Below are 22,374 nucleotides of genomic sequence, written 5' to 3' on the forward strand. Positions count from 1 at the left end.
GCTCCCATTGACCAACACTGGGGGTGGGACAGACCACGTTGTTCTATGTTCTCTTTGTTGGCGACTGCGTCATTGTCTTGTGTTTTTATCCCCTGACTTTGTGCATTTCTGTTCCCCTGGGTTGATCGAGGGAGTTATGCCTCCTTGGATAGCCTCTGCAGATGGGACATTATAACCGTCTAAGACATGTAATAACTCAGGTCTGGGAGACCCTTCTCCCTAGTTCACGTCTAGTCTTTATGCATCCCACATAGCACAAAAAACATCCTCGGGATATCCTGAGGGTGTTGTAGTAACATTACGTTAATTCGGAAGCAGGAGAGATGAAAAATGAGCAACGCCGTCGCCGGGAATCGAACCATGGACCTCTGGAATACGCGCCCAGCGTGCTGACCACTACACTACCAAGGCATGCTAAGAAGGCGGGAGAATAACATTATAGTGTTACTCGTTGGATAAGTGCACATCCTCAGGATATTTCTGAATATTCAGCGAACTTCCTAAACACATCCTCCCGAGTGCTTAATGTCACTTCTCAGTATATCCTCAGGGTATCCTAATTAGGTCCCATCGACAGCGAACGGGATGTTATCAGGATCTGAAGTCCTACTTACTACATCCTCAGGACATCTCGGAATATTCCATTCACCTCTTAAACACGTCCCATTATATCCTCAGAACATCCTCTCTAGGTCCCATCGACAGCGTATAGGTTGTTATTGTTATCTAAAGTCCTATTTACTACATTCTCAGGACATCCCGTAATATCCCAATTTCCTCCTGAACTCATCCTACCGAGAGCTTAATATTTTATCCTAATATATATCAGACATGGCCAAACTGCGGCTAGCGAGCAGCATGCGGCTCTCCGACACCTTGACTACGGCTCGCGAACTACTTGCAATCCTTTGCCATCTGAAATGCGACTTGTTTTGAATAAATATAGTTTAATTTTTTAATACAAATGGAATCTGAAACAGAAATCATGCAGTGCCACGTTCTTTAATTAATCGCTAATTTAATTTCTGATATTATCAATGTAAAAATTTGATAGATTTCGATCAGTCCACTGTCTTATCGTCATAGTAACAAATACGTAAAATTACAAATAATTCCATTTTCGGTAATTACTATTACGGTTATGTTACTTTTTGAACAGTAATAGTCATCGGAATATACTAATACGGAGTTAATCTAAAACGCAATGCTAATATTTCTTAGATATTCTCCCTAATATTTTTTCTCTCAAGTTATTTTTACTTCAGGCAGTATGTGCTTGCATCCCTGTGTGATCCTATTGTTCACAACAGTTGTGATCCACTTGGAAGATTTACTATTCGTTATAGGGTACTACTTTCATTCAGTCCTTGAATGGCATGAGTAACTACTGAAGAAACCTGTTTCGCCTTGCAATCCATATATAGCTCTTTTAAACGGTGGAAAAATTTTACGAGGATTTTAATTTTGGTGGAATGAACCTTCAGCCTGTTACTTGGTTAGGTCTTCTTACTTGGTTATATCAATTTTCTGCGAAACTCGTTCAAAATAAATTTCTTATCCCTAAGCAAGTCAGGCATTTTTATGCAGTTGCTTCATAAATTTCGCAATCACTCCCAATAATATGCTTAACGATTACTTTTCACACATGACAGTCTGTCTTTTGTTATAATTCCCTGGTAATCCTAGGCAGATATCATAATTTATTGCACTAGCGGTATGTTGAAATATTTGGAGTCGTGGGAAGAATTCCTGGTTTGACAACGACTTAAATTTTAGTCAAGATGTTTAATTCCTGTTTTCTCAAATATTTTTATTCCAGATACAGATATTTCACCTTAACCGTTTGTTGCATACAAATAATCTAGAGAAGTTAAACGAAAATGTTTGCATTTTTTCTACTTAAAATAACCTCAGTAATAATAAAAAAAAAAAAATAATTTTATTCAAATTTCGTTTTAAATAATTGCTACACTTTGTTCACTACAGTGGACAGCATGCATATACGTACATGCATAGAAATTTCTTCCCAACGATTTACGGTCATTGCATTTGAAATCATTTCCTGCCTTGTTTGCAGTTATCATTACAATCTTCTAAATGGTAAATCTACAACTGACATGCACATACAGATCCCCAAAATACCTTCATTTCGTCGATTGTGATTGAATTCATTTTGCTGCGATTTTGTAACCTGTACCTATTGGATTCAAATGTCAAATTTTCTAGAAATTCCTTGCCAAACATAAACATTTCCAGTGGTGTTTTGGCTTGATAAGCAGTACATTGGGGTTTCAATTCACTCTTTTCAGTAGATCTTTATCTACCCACTCCACAATTTTCTCAAACTGACATTTAAAATAAAATGTCTAAAATTACTAATTATGAATAAAAAATAGCAGTATAATAAAATGTAAGCAGTATTATATAATGTTTACTATGAGAAATTCTACTAACTTGGAAACATAAGTAGCAGCCGCATTTTTCAAATAGCAATGCTTTACTTAGTGATGCTATACAGCCATCTATGATCGACAGTTGAAAGTTCTAATAATATAGAATGAATAAACACAGGAATGGAATCTGTTAAGGCATTTACAGAAGAATAAATAAATTTAAACTTTTATCTACTAGAATGGACATGATGCAACAAAGGGTTAATCATAAAATCTTCATATCAATAACGTTGCATCAAGCAATGGAGGATCAAAAGAACACAAACGTCTCTCTTCTCGAAAGTTTCTGTCAAAATGGCATATTGATATTGGTAAAATTTCTTTAGCTTGTGATATTTTCTCGTATTTTTCGATTTCATGTTTGATGACCTTTTTTTTCTAACTCGCATTAGGCTAGAGGCATTTTGCTGCACTAGGTTAGATTCGCCGGTAAATATCTCACTATGTTGGAGGCATTTTACTGCCCGGCCATATCTAAAAATTTTCATCCCTTAGTACTGCCGCTTTACAGCTGCGCCGGCTCTGATGCCAGCATTACACTTTCTTGATATTTTTTGTCTTCCTAATTTTCGATCATTATGTACGTTTGACACGTCCTTCGTGAAAGCTTAGTAGCTAGACAAAAAGTTGTACTCACTGCTTGATCACTACAAATTTCAGGCAATAATGTGAAATTTTGCTCCCGTAAACATTTATTTTTAAAGTCTGATCTTTTATTTTCTGAGGTATCCTGCCTACAGACTCCATTTCAAACTTAATCTGAGATTTATTTTCTGTGCACAGGTTAGGTAACCCAATGGTAAGTTGTATTATGTAACTATCAGGCTGACAATAATTTATTATAAACTTTCTTCTGAGTTATTTTACTTAGAAATTCAAGACGAGACGGTAAGTAATTAGACCGCCTTTATGGGCCTCAAATTTTGAATATGGTGGATCCGCACACTTATTTGGTAAGAGCTTAAGAACCAACCTGTTGTGCAGACGTCTGCCGATTTATAAAAAAGGCCTCCGCATTGAACATCTGCATGTTCATAGAAATATGAAGAGTTACGCGTTCATGTTATATCTGCATTTGCGAGTCGTGGGAAGAATTCCTGGTTTGACAACGATTTAAATTTTAGTCAAAATGTTTAATTCCCGTTTTCGCAAATATTTTTATTCCAGATACAGATCTTTCACCTTAACCCTTTGTTGCATGCAAATGATCTATAGACGTTAAACGAAAATGTTTGTATTTTTTCTACTTAAAATAACCTTAGTAATAATAAAAAAATTAATTTTATTCAAATTTCGATTTAAATAATTGCTACAGTTTGTTCGCTAGAGTGGACAGCATGCATATACGTACATGCATACAAATCTCTCCCCAACGATTTACGGTCATTGCATTTGAAATCATTTCCTGCCTTGTTTGCAGTGATCATTACCATCTTCTAAATAGTAAATCTACAACTGGCATGTACATACAGATCCCCCAAAATACCTTCATTTCGTCGATTGTAATTGAATTCATTTTGCTGCCCTAGTGCAAAAGAAAATTTGTCGCCCTTTTCTACAGAAATATAATATGTTTGATGAACATTTCGCCGCTCTTAAATTTGGCATCCACGTGCTGTTCACCATCTTGCCCCTCGCTAGGATCGGCCCTGTGGCTCCCATTGACCAACACTGGGGGTGGGACAGACCACGTTGTTCTATGTTCTCTTTGTTGGCGACTGCGTCATTGTCTTGTGTTTTTATCCCCTGACTTTGTGCATTTCTGTTCCCCTGGGTTGATCGAGGGAGTTATGCCTCCTTGGATAGCCTCTGCAGATGGGACATTATAACCGTCTAAGACATGTAATAACTCAGGTCTGGGAGACCCTTCTCCCTAGTTCACGTCTAGTCTTTATGCATCCCACATAGCACAAAAAACATCCTCGGGATATCCTGAGGGTGTTGTAGTAACATTACGTTAATTCGGAAGCAGGAGAGATGAAAAATGAGCAACGCCGTCGCCGGGAATCGAACCATGGACCTCTGGAATACGCGCCCAGCGTGCTGACCACTACACTACCAAGGCATGCTAAGAAGGCGGGAGAATAACATTATAGTGTTACTCGTTGGATAAGTGTACATCCTCAGGATATTTCTGAATATTCAGCGAACTTCCTAAACACATCCTCCCGAGTGCTTAATTTCACTTCTCAGTATATCCTCAGGGTATCCTAATTAGGTCCCATCGACAGCGAACGGGATGTTATCAGGATCTGAAGTCCTACTTACTACATCCTCAGGACATCTCGGAATATTCCATTCACCTCTTAAACACGTCCCATTATATCCTCAGAACATCCTCTCTAGGTCCCATCGACAGCGTATAGGTTGTTATTGTTATCTAAAGTCCTATTTACTACATTCTCAGGACATCCCGTAATATCCCAATTTCCTCCTGAACTCATCCTACCGAGAGCTTAATATTTTATCCTAATATATATCAGACATGGCCAAACTGCGGCTAGCGAGCAGCATGCGGCTCTCCGACACCTTGACTACGGCTCGCGAACTACTTGCAATCCTTTGCCATCTGAAATGCGACTTGTTTTGAATAAATATAGTTTAATTTTTTAATACAAATGGAATCTGAAACAGAAATCATGCAGTGCCACGTTCTTTAATTAATCGCTAATTTAATTTCTGATATTATCAATGTAAAAATTTGATAGATTTCGATCAGTCCACTGTCTAATCGTCATAGTAACAAATACGTAAAATTACAAATAATTCCATTTTCGGTAATTACTATTACGGTTATGTTACTTTTTGAACAGTAATAGTCATCGGAATATACTAATACGGAGTTAATCTAAAACGCAATGCTAATATTTCTTAGATATTCTCCCTAATATTTTTTCTCTCAAGTTATTTTTACTTCAGGCAGTATGTGCTTGCATCCCTGTGTGATCCTATTGTTCACAACAGTTGTGATCCACTTGGAAGATTTACTATTCGTTATAGGGTACTACTTTCATTCAGTCCTTGAATGGCATGAGTAACTACTGAAGAAACCTGTTTCGCCTTGCAATCCATATATAGCTCTTTTAAACGGTGGAAAAATTTTACGAGGATTTTAATTTTGGTGGAATGAACCTTCAGCCTGTTACTTGGTTAGGTCTTCTTACTTGGTTATATCAATTTTCTGCGAAACTCGTTCAAAATAAATTTCTTATCCCTAAGCAAGTCAGGCATTTTTATGCAGTTGCTTCATAAATTTCGCAATCACTCCCAATAATATGCTTAACGATTACTTTTCACACATGACAGTCTGTCTTTTGTTATAATTCCCTGGTAATCCTAGGCAGATATCATAATTTATTGCACTAGCGGTATGTTGAAATATTTGGAGTCGTGGGAAGAATTCCTGGTTTGACAACGACTTAAATTTTAGTCAAGATGTTTAATTCCTGTTTTCTCAAATATTTTTATTCCAGATACAGATATTTCACCTTAACCGTTTGTTGCATACAAATAATCTAGAGAAGTTAAACGAAAATGTTTGCATTTTTTCTACTTAAAATAACCTCAGTAATAATAAAAAAAAAAAAATAATTTTATTCAAATTTCGTTTTAAATAATTGCTACACTTTGTTCACTACAGTGGACAGCATGCATATACGTACATGCATAGAAATTTCTTCCCAACGATTTACGGTCATTGCATTTGAAATCATTTCCTGCCTTGTTTGCAGTTATCATTACAATCTTCTAAATGGTAAATCTACAACTGACATGCACATACAGATCCCCAAAATACCTTCATTTCGTCGATTGTGATTGAATTCATTTTGCTGCGATTTTGTAACCTGTACCTATTGGATTCAAATGTCAAATTTTCTAGAAATTCCTTGCCAAACATAAACATTTCCAGTGGTGTTTTGGCTTGATAAGCAGTACATTGGGGTTTCAATTCACTCTTTTCAGTAGATCTTTATCTACCCACTCCACAATTTTCTCAAACTGACATTTAAAATAAAATGTCTAAAATTACTAATTATGAATAAAAAATAGCAGTATAATAAAATGTAAGCAGTATTATATAATGTTTACTATGAGAAATTCTACTAACTTGGAAACATAAGTAGCAGCCGCATTTTTCAAATAGCAATGCTTTACTTAGTGATGCTATACAGCCATCTATGATCGACAGTTGAAAGTTCTAATAATATAGAATGAATAAACACAGGAATGGAATCTGTTAAGGCATTTACAGAAGAATAAATAAATTTAAACTTTTATCTACTAGAATGGACATGATGCAACAAAGGGTTAATCATAAAATCTTCATATCAATAACGTTGCATCAAGCAATGGAGGATCAAAAGAACACAAACGTCTCTCTTCTCGAAAGTTTCTGTCAAAATGGCATATTGATATTGGCAAAATTTCTTTAGCTTGTGATATTTTCTCGTATTTTTCGATTTCATGTTTGATGACCTTTTTTTTCTAACTCGCATTAGGCTAGAGGCATTTTGCTGCACTAGGTTAGATTCGCCGGTAAATATCTCACTATGTTGGAGGCATTTTACTGCCCGGCCATATCTAAAAATTTTCATCCCTTAGTACTGCCGCTTTACAGCTGCGCCGGCTCTGATGCCAGCATTACACTTTCTTGATATTTTTTGTCTTCCTAATTTTCGATCATTATGTACGTTTGACACGTCCTTCGTGAAAGCTTAGTAGCTAGACAAAAAGTTGTACTCACTGCTTGATCACTACAAATTTCAGGCAATAATGTGAAATTTTGCTCCCGTAAACATTTATTTTTAAAGTCTGATCTTTTATTTTCTGAGGTATCCTGCCTACAGACTCCATTTCAAACTTAATCTGAGATTTATTTTCTGTGCACAGGTTAGGTAACCCAATGGTAAGTTGTATTATGTAACTATCAGGCTGACAATAATTTATTATAAACTTTCTTCTGAGTTATTTTACTTAGAAATTCAAGACGAGACGGTAAGTAATTAGACCGCCTTTATGGGCCTCAAATTTTGAATATGGTGGATCCGCACACTTATTTGGTAAGAGCTTAAGAACCAACCTGTTGTGCAGACGTCTGCCGATTTATAAAAAAGGCCTCCGCATTGAACATCTGCATGTTCATAGAAATATGAAGAGTTACGCGTTCATGTTATATCTGCATTTGCGAGTCGTGGGAAGAATTCCTGGTTTGACAACGATTTAAATTTTAGTCAAAATGTTTAATTCCCGTTTTCGCAAATATTTTTATTCCAGATACAGATCTTTCACCTTAACCCTTTGTTGCATGCAAATGATCTATAGACGTTAAACGAAAATGTTTGTATTTTTTCTACTTAAAATAACCTTAGTAATAATAAAAAAATTAATTTTATTCAAATTTCGATTTAAATAATTGCTACAGTTTGTTCGCTAGAGTGGACAGCATGCATATACGTACATGCATACAAATCTCTCCCCAACGATTTACGGTCATTGCATTTGAAATCATTTCCTGCCTTGTTTGCAGTGATCATTACCATCTTCTAAATAGTAAATCTACAACTGGCATGTACATACAGATCCCCCAAAATACCTTCATTTCGTCGATTGTAATTGAATTCATTTTGCTGCCCTAGTGCAAAAGAAAATTTGTCGCCCTTTTCTACAGAAATATAATATGTTTGATGAACATTTCGCCGCTCTTAAATTTGGCATCCACGTGCTGTTCACCATCTCGCTCCTCGCTAGAATCGGCCCTGTGGCTCCTATTGACCAACACTGGGGGTGGGACAGACCACGTTGTTCTATGTTTTCTTTGTTGGAGACTGCGTCATTGTCTTGCGTTTTTATCCCCAGACTTTGTGCATTTCTGTTCCCCTGAGTTGATCGAGGGAGTTATGCCTCCTTGGATAGCCTTTGCAGATGGGACATTATAACCGTCTAAGACATGTAATAACCCAGGTCTGGGAGTCCCTTCTCCCTTGTGCATGTCTAGTCTTTCTGCATCCCTCATAGCGCAAAAAACATCCTATATTTCATTATATAATTCATTTATAGTGGCAGGTTAGTTAGTTAGTAGTTCTAAGCACTGGTCCCTAGCCCATCTAGCAGGCGAAAGCTGCCATATGGCTATGAGGGGCACAATGGTATGTTTATGGACAAGTAGTGGCAGGTATGTTTTGTTTCTGTAACATCAGTTTTGATTTGCCATGTTTTCGAAAAACATCCCAAAATTAAACAACTAGGTTCAAAACTGATTTCTTCTGGTAGATAGATGGAATATGTACTCGACTAAGCATTTATATAGTCCGGCATGAACTATTATATTTATTAGCAATAAGTTACGTATGTCCAGAATTATCATAACGATTCAAAAGGTGGTTTTCGAGAATTTTCAATGATGAGCAATGTACTGATTACTAAAAAATTCTGGCAGATTCAATTGGATGCCAAGCTTCAATACTGTATCAGTCAAGGCCATCATGAGAGATACTGGTTATACCACTGAAATTGCAATCATATTTTTTTTTTGTAAATTCTTCTACACTGAGCATCAATAAATGTAGTTATTCCGGAGTTTTGGCAGGAAAGTGTTTGACTATTTCTTAGGATTCGAATGATCTCAGTGTGTTGACCCTTATGTTAATAATTTTGTTGAGAAACTAAATTACTTTTTAAGCAAAAGCCTAACAAGTTAATAGGTTATTTTTAAGTAAATATTCTTTCTCGAATAAAGTTTCTCTGCAGTGCACATTGACGTGTATCATTTAATTTATCCTTTCTCCTTTCTAAAAGACCGCTCATAAAATTTAAAAAAAAAAAAAAAAAAAAAAAAAAAAAAAAAAAAAAAAAAAATTTCCCTTTTTTTTTTTAATAACGTTAAATAATGTTAGCATCCTAAAGACATACTCTCGACTGCTTAATGTCACGTCCCAATATATCCCCAGGAATCTACCTTACATTCCAATGAAAGTGTGTAAAGGTGTTGTGATGAACTAAAAGCTACTATTTTCCTCAGTCTCAGGTCCTCCTCCTATGGTTACTATAGAAAATTAAAAAAAGGTGAGAAAATTTATACAACTTATTTTTTTAATCTGTATTTGAATTTATTTAATAATTTGCAAATATATCTAAATATTAGCAAAGGACTTAAAATGAATTATCAATACAAAATATCACAAGAAAAAAATTTTCTTTATTTTTAAAATGTTATAAATCTTTCGATTATTTTTAAACATCAATAGCCTAAAATTGAATTCTTCAGTATATTCATAATTAAATTTTTCTACAAAATCAGTTTCTAATTTCAGTTAATTTATATTCAAAATTCAGAAATAAAGTTAACCCATTTAATAATCTTTACAGATTAAATAAATCATCTTTTTGATACATGTAAAGAATTTTTAGTTTGACTGTTGGGAAACTGTTAAACGGAAATTTTATTTTTTAAACTAAATTATTTCCTTGCCACAGAATAAATAAATATGAAAATATGAATAAGTACGTTTGTAACACGAAAATGTCGCAGACTTATTTATATATTTAATATTTAATTGTAAAAATTATGCTGTTTACATTGTTAACAAATCTCTGGATCATTAGAAAGGTAATTCAAGAAGCTCTTTTGAAATTCTTATCTTTCTGCTCCCGCATTAAAAAAAAAAAAAAAAAAAAATCTGAAAGGGCTCAAAGTTTAAGATGGTTTATCAGTGGAGATTATCAATACCGATGGCCCAGGTAAAATAGCGAAACATTTTACAGGATCCTGACCCCGGAAAATTATATACCTTTTATATGTATGAAAAGTGAAGAAATATATCATGTAATTATATAAAATTATTTAGTGTTTTTAATTAGAAATAGCGTGAATTAAATGCATTCAAAAGTAAATATATGTATTTATATATTGTTAAGAACTGTGTGTATTCGTTTTAAATCTTTCTTAATCAATAATAGATTAGATCTGAAAGATAAATATCTTACATTTTACGAAATGGCAAGAGACTTGATTATGATTAATCACTAAATAGCCATTACTGAGGAAGCTCCTGACTCGCTTTGTTCTTGCGCTTCGTTAGAAGGCTCTCTCGATATCTGCTATTTAGTTAGGCCTTCCGATTCCACCGGATGCTCTCTTCCGAAAGCCATGATTACAATCTTCCCAAGCCGCCCAACCGATATAATGATTAGCGTCGCTAAGGCCCAGGTTCGAATCCCGGAGGAGGCATGGATGTTAGTAAATGTATAGTGTCCGTGCGGCAGGGGCCCACTCTAAATATGCGGCGAGCCGAAAGTCCTCTCGAGAGGTTGGCTGTAGAGGAAAAGGGATGGGTGACCTTCCGACCCGTCCCCCCCCGGGGTGCTCTTTATCAAAATTGGGGACGGAACTGGGAAAAGTCGTACTGTCACCTGTAAGGTGCTCAAGGCTGTTGCCAACGGCAGGCGTATCTTGTGTTCCTTGCTACGAGGAATTTCGTGCGCTTGGGCTGACTATAGGTCAGACAGATGAGCATTAGTCAACAACAACAACAATCTTCCCACAGGTAGTTGTTTCAATCTATTACTCTTTTGTTGGCACATCCAGCCGTTCTTTCCCCATTCAATAGATGTTAATTAGGTATAAGTGAACCGGAATGCGCTCATAAATGTGATTTTACAGACCTCGAATTAAGTTTTTTTTAAATGCGAGCAACAAAATTCAGCAATAACAGTTAATTTATATCCTTGTTCATAAAAATAAAAAGTAGCTTTTCGAGAATTGATCGGATCAACGAAAGCATAGATGTTATGAGTATGTTGCGACATAGTGCTTATTTATAATTGGGGCTAAATCGTGCTGTTTGGCTACAGTTTCACGTTCGACGGGATAATACGTAATGAAGGAAAATAAGTATTTATATTATATTTAAAATGAATAATTCGACTTTGATGTCATAATTTAATTTTCTTTTATGTTATTTCTATAATATAAACAAACCCAAATTCATTTTGATCTGCATATATGAAGATTTATTTTGATCTACATAAAATTTTGAAGTTCTGCAAATGAAACGCTTTTAAACAACTCATTCTCGTTTATGGCTTGATACAAATAAATTAACAGCTTGATATAAACATTAAATAAAAAATTACAAAATATTAAGAAAATTAGGTGGACCACACGCTATACAGGCATCACATGTCTAAGGATAATAGAAATAGCTTAATATGCGCCGCATCAATTAAATTAGAATTTTATTTCAGTGAGTCTGTATTTTTCCAAGAAAATCTGTTAAGAGTTCTACGTAAAATACCACTTCCGGTTAATCATATTTTATAGTCAAAATCTAATATGTTATTTTCAATCATGGTTGTATATGCATATACGAATTTAAAATACTAAATTTGAGATATTTGGATTATATAATTCCTTCTGAACCACCAATGGAACCCCCAAGCCCAGATTACTTCGCTCGGTCACGTGAGTAGCTTCACCTCCTGCCATGTCTGCATGTAAATACGTAATGAACTTATAAGGTATTTCTCCCGCCTCTTAGCATGCTCTCGTGGAGGAATAGCCAGTACACTCGACGCGTATTCGAGAGATCCGTGGTTCCAGTCCCGGCGAAGGCACTGCTCATTTTTCATCTCTTCTGCTTCGAAATAACCTAATGTCTCTACAGTGGCGCCCGAACTAAAAAAAGGTGGTGGATGATGATTCTCCACCACCAGGATTTGGCAAATGGGTCCCCTAATCCCCCTTTAATAGGGGGTAGTATATAAGGTATTTCTCCCGCCTTCTTAGCATACCCTCGTGGTGTAATGGCCAGCACACTCGGCGCGTATTCGAGAGGCGATTCGAGTCCTGATGAGGGCAATGCTCATTTTTCATCCCTCCTGCTTTGAAATAGCTACAAACTTAAGAAACGTACTCCTTTCCTTGGTACTTTTGATCCCAGCGAAGATACCGCTAGAGGTCAACAATTTTTTTAGACTCAACAAAAACTAAAATAGTACTCAAGATCCATGATATTGCCACGCGCAGCACCTCGGTATCTTAAAAATCTCTGGAAAAATGGTGAGAAAAGTTTCGGAGATCACTCGTACCAACTCTTCAGGGCGAGAAAAACTTCACTTAATTTTTTCAAGACAAAAAGTATACATTTAAACCAAGCCATAATATTCACAAGTTAAAACAGCATATTAGCCGCTGGGAGTGGAATTCGGACGGAATAGCTTCGAAAGAACAAGTCTGACTGCTATACCAAAACTTATTATGAAATACCGAACAAACAAACAAGTTTTCTTTTCTCGGCACCTTCAGGATTACATCTTTGTTTTGTAGTCACGTCGGGAAGGCTAATGTTTTAAGGTCAAAGTATTAAATTATAGAGATTATTTATAATTGATTGGATGAAGAAATTCATAACAAAATATAAACAGTGATATTAGCTCGTATACAGTTTTCTAATAAATTCCGTAATATACTTATAGTAGCTCTCTCTCCTAACTTTTTTTTAAACAGTTAATCGCTACTGGTAATAGACAGGAATAAATGTGCATGTTTCTCAAAACAAATAAAACAAAATTATTTTAAAAAACCCTTTTTCCATTTATAACTGAAAATAAAATATAATGTTATCCAAATTAAAATCAAATAGCTAGTGTATACAAATTACAAATGAATCTACTTTTGATATTAACAATAGTTTATATAAGTTAAATACTTTGCTTAACAATCTGATTTGATTTCATCTCAACTTACAGCTAAAGAAAGCGTAATCTATCTCGGGAAACTGAACTATCACTATTGAGATTTGTTGTTGGTGTGTTATCACAGGAGAAAAATTTGAAATTCTCCAATAAATGCGTCGATTAAAAAGTAACAGGAAGCCAGCTTTAATGCTGAGGTTGCAGTTGATATAAGTTTCAATCAGTATTCATGCTCTCTTTTCAATACTTTTGCGTTTTGATTCTTAGTTTATTTCAGTAATTTTAGACAGAAAGGGCATAAAAGAAAATAATTAAATTCAAGAGCAATATCACAAAACAATTTAAAAAGAGCATATCCTTTAGAATTTCTGATACACAGTCTCGCGCGCTGGAGATAGAAACGGTTTTTTAATTTATTTTTTCCGTACAGTGTAGCCACTGCTCGCTTTGAAATCGTTGAGTTTGTTAATCGAAAATTCGTTAAAGTTCTACAAAATATAAAATAGAAACAAAATAAATTCCTAATTTGCGCTTCCAAATGCCCATATTCGAGGGGAGGACTACGTTATTCAAAATTTAATGTCTCTAGGTACCGTTGTTTTTCCACAGTGCGAGAAACATACGCACATTCATGCAGATGCTTCATTATTTAATTTCTTTAAATATAATGCAAGGCTCTAATATTTGGTGGCAACAATTTGAAAAGTCAAACGTTATTTATAGTGAACCAAAGCAAAATGCTAAAACGAAATTAACAGCCCTTCTGGGCTAAAAAGAGCGTGATAACGAAGAAAGCTAAAAGATTATCTAATTAGGAAAGATAAAACTAAACGGAAGAAATTGGGACATGGTAGATTATAAATATAAACTATCATAAACGTTATTTCGCTGTTTATCATTAAAAAATAACTCTTCAATAACCCTCAAAAATAACACAAATGGAGTGTTCAAGTAATAGAACTTAAGAATTTGATTACAAAGAAAACATTAGTTCTATTGAAAGTGAGCTATGTGATTTACTAAGCTAACAGCTACTTTGCTTTCCTTTGTTTAAGAAAGGAAGCATATTAAATATTTTAAGATGCCATCACAGCTCTGTTTTGAATATTTTGTTGTAAAACTTGATGACAAATTATTATCAGTCACTGAATTGTAACAAGTCTTCATATGCCTATAGGACAGTTGTCTTGAACTGATACTGCATGCAGGCTGAAAGCACGATCTGAAAGTAGCCGGACAGATTTTTTTTTTTTTTTGAAGGAATTTAAAAAAAAAAAAAAAAAAAAAAAGAGAGAGAGAGAGAGAGAGAGAATGAACATATATATCTAATTTTCCTTACCTCTGGCCAGTATTTAGTTAAAGTTTTGATTAAACTTGTAGAACTTCAGTTTTAAATAATGCAGTCTAGTAAAAAAGGTTTCTTACAATAATTCTCTATTATTTCAATTTGTGTTTTAAAAAAAAAATTCAAAATTTTCTAATTTAAATTAAAATGTTTATTTGAACTTTTAATTTTACTAAAAATTTTTTTTTTTCAAATTTTTACATCTTTAGTAGTTTGCAGCACCTACTCTCACAAACAATAGCAGTTCACAATTTTTACTTTTTTACACATTTTAACAATGCTTCAAAGTTAGTAACATTTTTGCACACAAAACAAGCATTTTACATTATTAACATTTACAGCATATGTTTTTACAATAGCTCTCACAGGTAACAGCTTAACACTCAACTTTACATTGTATTAGCGCCCTCTATTTATACAATTAGCAGTAACAAACTACTCAACTTCACCTAGTTTAGCAAATGCTAGTCCACACTCAGGAATTCAAATATGTAGTTCTAGGTAAGTTAAATTAAAACTTGCTATTTACTAGCTTTTTTATTAGTATTATCTTTATATTTTGATAGATTGTATATAGTTTATTTTAGGTTTACATGCAGAATTCGTGTAAGGGAAGTTTTCAATAGGCAAGAGTTTCTAAATTACTTTGGTTTTCTGCTCTTAATTGACATTTAATTAATATTTTAATTCCTAGATTCGTGTAAGGGAAGTTTTCAATAGGCAAGAGTTTCTAAATTACTTTGGTTTTCTGCTCTTAATTGACATTTAATTAATATTTTAATTCCTAGTCATTTTTACTTGCTAAATTTCTCAAAATTCCTACTAATTTAAATTTCTTTTTTAGTAATTCACAACATTTAGTTTTACGTTTGGATTTGAATTTTACTTTTAACCTTGCCTATATGGATGACAAAACATGAACTGAGTAATTGAACAGTTAGGTTTTAGGCAACTTCCCCTTGATAAGTCTGTCTCCTGCCTGCTTAACAATTATTCACTTATACAATTTAATTTGGTCTTAAAAATTTTTTTGAGATTAATTTTTTGGAATATTATATATGTTTTCATGGTTTTAGGATATGTGCACTTAATTTACATATGCTATGAGAATTTAAATGATATTATAAATTAGTTCACAGCAATAATTAATTTCATTTTTTTCTTTCTGCAAATAAAATTTCTTAATTCAATTTTAAATTTATAGTAGCTTTATACGAAAAAATAATCACTTACAAGATCAAAGGTAAAAGGGAAGCCCCATTAAGTTAATTAGGTTTATTATTATCAACGAAAAATTGTGGTGCAGATATTATTTGAAGGTATGTGCTTGAGGCTGTAATGGTTTAAAACAATACAGCTATCACGGTTATGATTACATCGAATAAATTTCAAATTTTCAAATGGTAAAATCCACATTTTTCCTGTGCAAATTGATCACATTGAAAAGGGGTTGGAACGATACACATATGACGGAAATTGCGGGCGTAAAATATTTGCAAAGAAGAGCTTTCTAAAGGGACCGTTGATAAAACAAAGAGAGAAGTTGCAGTGATACACTTTGCATAATTCACAGGCAGAGACAGTAGAAGCACCAGTGACGACAGAACATCAAAGTATTGTTAGTGGAAAACTTTTAAGAAGCATTGTGGAAAGACTGCACTCAGGTGTTCGAACGTGCTAACAACATGACACTGATAAGGGAAAAAAGGTCAAATCATAAAGCTGCTTTATCTGAACGGAGAAAATGTTACCAAAGAAGTACAAGTTTATCGACAAAATCATAAGACGAGGCAATTTTTCTTAAAAACTATATGTTGATTTGGTAAGAAAATTTTAAGAAACTCGATGCACATATGATAATTCGCGATCCGGACGACCATGTATTCCTATTGAAATTGTTGCGAGAGTGCATAATATGATTACTGCAGGTCCATTGCATACTGCATAAATTTTGCCCGCAGTTTGGATGCATCGAAAACCACAGTCATCATCTTCTGCACTGTGGTCTAAGGATCTTTCTTTGTGGATTCCAGTTCGTCTAGATGTTGAAACCTGGGAACGAATAACAGCATGTTGACTTTGCAAATCCTCATCGGATATGATGAAGATAGCAGGTGCCCGCTGCTAATATTATGGATGGATGAGAGCAGATTACTCCTAAAACCCAAGAACAGCGTTCACTGAGCTTTTTAAAATCCTCATGATGTAGCACCAGCGCCTTTACACGAAGCTAAAATGGTTGTTATGGTGCAGCATTGCAAGCACATTCATTCTCGGTCCGTACTTCTTAGAAGAGATTCCTTCCACAGATACGAAAACATGCTGCATCACAAGTGCTTGGTATGCAGTGCAGGATTACTTAATTTCAGAATGCGTATTTCCAAACCCTACCTATTCTTGGAATTTTTGACTTCACGAAAAAATCGACTAGTTTCACCTGTAGAATTCTTGCTCTAATGAGTTGAATGACGATCAGGGCTTACTTTCTAAAATTAGAAATGCCAACAAAAAAGCAAAACAACAGTAAAAAAAAAAAAAGAGAGAGAGAGAGAGCTTTCCGATTTTATTTTATGCCCAAAAGGGGCATTTTTATTTTTTTTTAACATTTTGTGTGTTAACTTTATATATCAAATATCATGCTCTTCGCCCTTAAACCATAAAATTCAATTTAACAGCAATATCGCAAATTATTTAAAAGAGTATACCTTAAGAATTTCCGATACACAGTCTTGCACGCTGGAGATAAAAATGATTTTTTTCCTGTACAGTGTTGCCATTGCTCGCTTTGAAATCCTTGAGTTTGTTAATCATAAATTCTTTAAAGTTTACACAGTATGAAATAGATAATGAGGCAAATCACAAATTTAGGCTTTCAGATGCCCACATTCGAGTTTAGGACTACGTTATTGAAAATTTGATGTTTCTAATTACCGTTGTTTTATTACAATGCGAGAAACATACATACATCGATGCAGATTCTTCATTATTTAATGTTTTTAAATATAACACATGGCGATCATATTTGGTGGCTATAATTAAAAAAGTGATTCGCCATTTCTAGAGAATCAACACAAAATGCCAAAATGAAATTAATAGCACTTCTGGGCAAATTGCCCCTTTGGGCTAATAACAAAAAACTAAAATAATTAAGTCATTAAATTAAAAGAAATGTAAAGAGATAAATAGAAATTTTCTAAATTATTAAATTAATTATAAATACTTAAATAAATTATCGGAATGGACTCCGACTGGAATTACAATTCCACTCAGAAGCTAAGAAGTACCTCAGCCGATCTCTGAATTGACAATTGACGTCCTGTTTATATATAATGTACTGTTTCAAGGGATGACAGATACAAAAACCTCTTTTTTTTTTTTTTTTTTTTTTTTTTTTAGCACACCAATGAAAAATGATGAAACGTTTAAAGCCTCATTAAGGAGAATTCTAGAAACAGTATCATGATAGGGAAGGAAATTTTAATAGAAAAGTTTTGCTTTAAAAATAAAGAGCGAAGAGCTTAGAAATGAATGAAGCTTGAAAATAAATTAATAGCTTTGAAAATAAAGAGAAAAATGGAATACAATGTATTTCCATTTTTTTTCTCATGCTAAATAATTTTCATACAGGGCTCTATTACAAACTGCTCTGTATTCAGCCACATGTCATGGCAAAAGCTTGTGAACAGTATGCTTTTAACTTTTTTAAATTGCAATTTTGGTTTATTATTTTATTTATTGTTATTACAGATGTTTTAAAAGACTCTGGAATTCATTTCTGAGGAGGATTTAAAAAAAAAATATGTATCTTTTTCGGGCATTCCTTTTGAAGCTTCTTTCTATGTAGGAGTGACTGATGGTTTCCCCTATCTGATTGATGTTGCTTATCTGGCATTTAGAAATTTTAATACTATGCATTGCCTTGCTTTGACTCTAATTTATTTTTAATTTTAGATGCTTTAAGTTTATTTATTTAATATGTTGGAGCTATAACTTATTTATATTAGCTCATGGTATACTTTATGGAACACAAGGAAATGGCATTAGCATTAACAACAGCAACAACAACCACAAAAAAGTTTAGTTTACATACAATAATAATTTGTATTCCCTTGCTTTCATTTACATTTTGCATGGAAGCTTTAAAAGAAAATAATTCTTTAATGGGACTGCACCCCTAAAAGGATTGTGTGCTTTGCTGCATTCACGTGCATTCTATTTTATAATATTCAAGTTCTAAGCAAATAGTGGGACACAAAGAGTAGCATGCAAGCTTCCATTTCTTACACAGACTTTACTTCCATGGTCTGACACATTATCATTCTGAGCAGTTCTATTAGCAGCAGATGAGTTTCAAAATCTTTCTATTCTGCAGTTAAGTATTTTCTTTTTACAATCCCATTAATTTCTTCTATTTGCCTGTATTACAACCTTTTAAAATATCAGTTAAGAAGCAAAGGAACAAATTTTAAGAAGAAAGGAACACTAAGGACATAAAAATTGATATATTAATAAATAATAAATTAAAACATCATAATAAAAATTTATATATTATAGCTTTGAACATCAAATGACTACCCTTAATTTACAAACTTGAATGAACTGAAATCAAAAGCTACAGTTTTATCTGTCTGCAAATAACAACGTAAACAATTGTGTTATCAGAATATAAATTATTGGATAATAAGATAATTAAAATTTATGCCAAACATAAACATAATATATGAAGTGTTTAAATTTTTTGATCAAACGGCATTTTACATTTGTATAGAATTAAAATTATAAAATATAAGATACATAGTCAATTAACAAATACAAAAAATTCACAGCAATTATACATAAATATTTTTATGTTCTTGATAACAGTTAATAATAGCAATATACAGTTTGTTAGGAAATTAACATTTATCTCTTAATAAAATAGGGTAAACTTAACAATAAAAAGCACCCAAAATCATAAACAACTCTGAAATTATTAAAAAATCAACAATCACAATAAAAGAACCAAAGGATAGTCTTTTGACATTTAACCCATTCATTCATGAAATTTGATGATGAAATGAAGATTTTATTTTAAAAAAGATGCAAGAATATATAAAATAAAAATAAAAATTATTTTATTTTATTTTTCCCATTACATGGTACTGTATATTATTAACTAGAAGAAATTGAAATAATTTTTAAGCATTTGGGGGCATAATATGCAAATAAATTCCATTTTCTTACATTTATTATTAAGATATAATATATAATTTTATTTAGGTGAGAGAATGCTAATAATCAAAAGATTAAATTTAGGTATATTAAATAAATTAGTTTTTCTTTTAAATTAAAAAAAAATCTGATTCTAATAATGAGTGCTTTAATATAAAGCAAAGCATTTGCTTTAAAATTAATAATGTATAAATGACTAGAAATTGTATTTAAAATTCATCAAAACTCATAATTTATTAGCAAAATTATTTCAAATATTAGAATTAACATAACATTTACTACAAGATTCATATACAAAATTATATATATATACACTATATATATAGAGAGAGATGAACTTTAAAGATCAACAATATATATATTACAATTTAACAATTAAACAGGGTAGATATCTAAATATATTATGAAAGATCCAAAGTTGAAATAATATGTCAAAGATCTTATAGTAGAAACTCTTTTTCTAATGACAGGAACACATATTTAATTCCAGATAATTTTGAGCTCTTCTAGTAATGTGAATCCAGAGGCATCTATAGCTATATGTGTCTAAAAAAACATTAAAAATAAAAATTATTATAATATGGAAAATAAAAGTCTTTAATAATTTATTCCTACTGAAATTTAAACATTTCACCTAATACTTTAGAAAATAGTAATACTATAAGAAAAAGATGAAACAGCATTAAAATAATTACTGCTATTGTTCATAAAAATAAAAAAAAAAAAAAGAGAGAGAGAGAGAGAGAAACAAAAAATGCATTTTGTTTTATACATAGCAATTTTAATTACAAGGGTTGGAAAAAATCAAGTATTAACAAAAGATATGCTATATTTAATAATAAAAAGTAGGACCTGTTTGCATGCAATACTGGTTAAATACAAACACAAAATGCTAACAATATTAATGTCTACTTTGGGCTATTCTTTAACTAGTCCTAATTCTCTGATAGAAACAAGTAGTGAGAATCTACTCTTATTCTTGCTGTAAAAAAGTGCTCCCCACAGGTTAAATAGTGTTACAATCTAATAACTGAGGTGACTAGTAGACTAGACTTCATTTTCATGTTCCTGAAACCAATATTGGACATACTGAACAAAATAGCTTGTTGCCGATCATCTTGGAAATTAAAACCATCAGTTGAAATCAAAGCCTTGGATAAAATTGCTTTTCATAATCTTCAAATACTTACACAAGATGCATTTTTCTACCTGACTTGGATTCTTTATATTTACAGTAATATATAAAACAATGCATCGTTCTGCTGTTTTATATTTTCTGGTCACAATGCAATGAAGTATTTTCTGTCACTTGCATCTAGTTTTAGTTTCCTGATACAATTGCTTCTATCTGCAGAAATTTGGTTGGTATTTCCATGCTGAAATGTACTTATGGATATATTAGGCCTTAATACACCATTAGTTGAATAAAGCATATAATGGCCTGCTTCAGAGTCAGGACATGGATGTAAGTGAGGCATATTATTCACCTCAGGTGAACAGCTGGAAAAAGTGCTAAATTAGCAAGGAAATATTTGAAATATGTGTATTTTAAAAAAGAAGTTATAATTTTAACATGATTTTAGAACATTACAGTTAGTTACATTAGTAAAACATTTTAATGGGCGACATTTTAAAAGGATTATGTTCTTGATATTGCTTTCAATTTCCATTTTATTATATGGCCAACTGTCTGATTCCCATTAATCATTTCTCATAGGCCTCCCAGGTGGTATAGTGGTTAGGGAAGCCTGACTGCAATACTGAAAAGCCCGGGTTCGAAGCCTGGAGAAGGTATGGATGTAAAACTGTCTGTCCCTTCATAGAAGATAACAGTGGCTGCCTGTTAGGTGCCTCCACAATAAAATGACCACCACTTCTGGCCTTAAGAGTGGCCAATGCTGTTATAGGCAAGTGCCTGCCACAGGGGGGAGGAGCATTTCTCATAGCCAAAGGATAGCAACCTCCGAATTTGTGTTTGACATAGCATAGTGTCAGCATATTAAGCAATAAAATTATTTAAACATGAATTAGCTGATTTGTTTTATTCTCTTCCTGCTATAATTTTTCATTAATATACATTTTTATTTTGTGGTTTTCATCAATTCCAAGAAAGACATTAAAACAATTTTGTACTATAAACAATCTAGGTGAATTAATGAAGAACTAATGATATTATTATTCACAGAAGTGTTGCAGTTTTACAATACGATTAAAAAACTAAAACATCAAGCTTCTTGGTCAGAACTAAGGCAATGACATTGATTTACATTTATAGAATAAGCTACAAGACTGAACTTGCCCAAGAAATGCCATGCCATTGGCAGCAGATGTTCTGCATTATCTCCCAATACTACTTATGTAGCTACTGTATGAGATACTATCTGAATAGTAGCTTATATAGTAGTTTCCATTGTAAGGAATTCAACTAAAATTCGGACTATTTCAGTTTCAGTTTCACCTTAACAAGCTTTCTAAAGTCCAAGAACTGAATCTGGAAAATGCTGTGACTGTCTAGAGTTTGTTTTAGCAGACCGTATGCACAAATTTCACGGAAATTCTATCAGCAAATAAAACAAAAATGTCTAAAAATAAAATACACTATACTAATTCGGAAGTCAAACAACAAAAATCAGCGTTATATTTTCAAATTTTCACAGGACTAGTTTCGATGGT

At 33.0% G+C, this 22,374-nt stretch overlaps 1 protein-coding gene and 1 long non-coding RNA gene across 2 annotated transcripts in view; one reads left to right on the forward strand and one right to left on the reverse strand.

The window, feature by feature from the left end:
* The first annotated feature begins 10,058 nt into the window (after positions 1 to 10,058).
* On the forward strand, positions 10,059 to 21,728 carry LOC146997421 (uncharacterized). The gene is made up of 2 exons (XR_015041421.1): positions 10,059 to 10,275; positions 21,419 to 21,728. It is a non-coding gene; the product is annotated as an uncharacterized LOC146997421 (long non-coding RNA).
* Positions 14,619 to 22,374, reverse strand: part of LOC118205799 (lysosomal alpha-glucosidase-like) — a 108,746-nt gene continuing 100,990 nt past the window's right edge. The window contains exon 18 of the mRNA XM_085817740.1: positions 14,619 to 20,247. Coding sequence (XP_085673866.1) covers positions 20,182 to 20,247 — 66 coding nt within the window. The 3' untranslated portion in view covers positions 14,619 to 20,181. The remainder of the gene's footprint in view (positions 20,248 to 22,374) is intronic.

This window comes from Stegodyphus dumicola, chromosome 5, assembly GCF_044657685.1.
Source record: "Stegodyphus dumicola isolate Sdum_Otavi_A_Nest chromosome 5, ASM4465768v1".
Lineage (NCBI taxonomy): Eukaryota > Metazoa > Arthropoda > Arachnida > Araneae > Eresidae > Stegodyphus > Stegodyphus dumicola.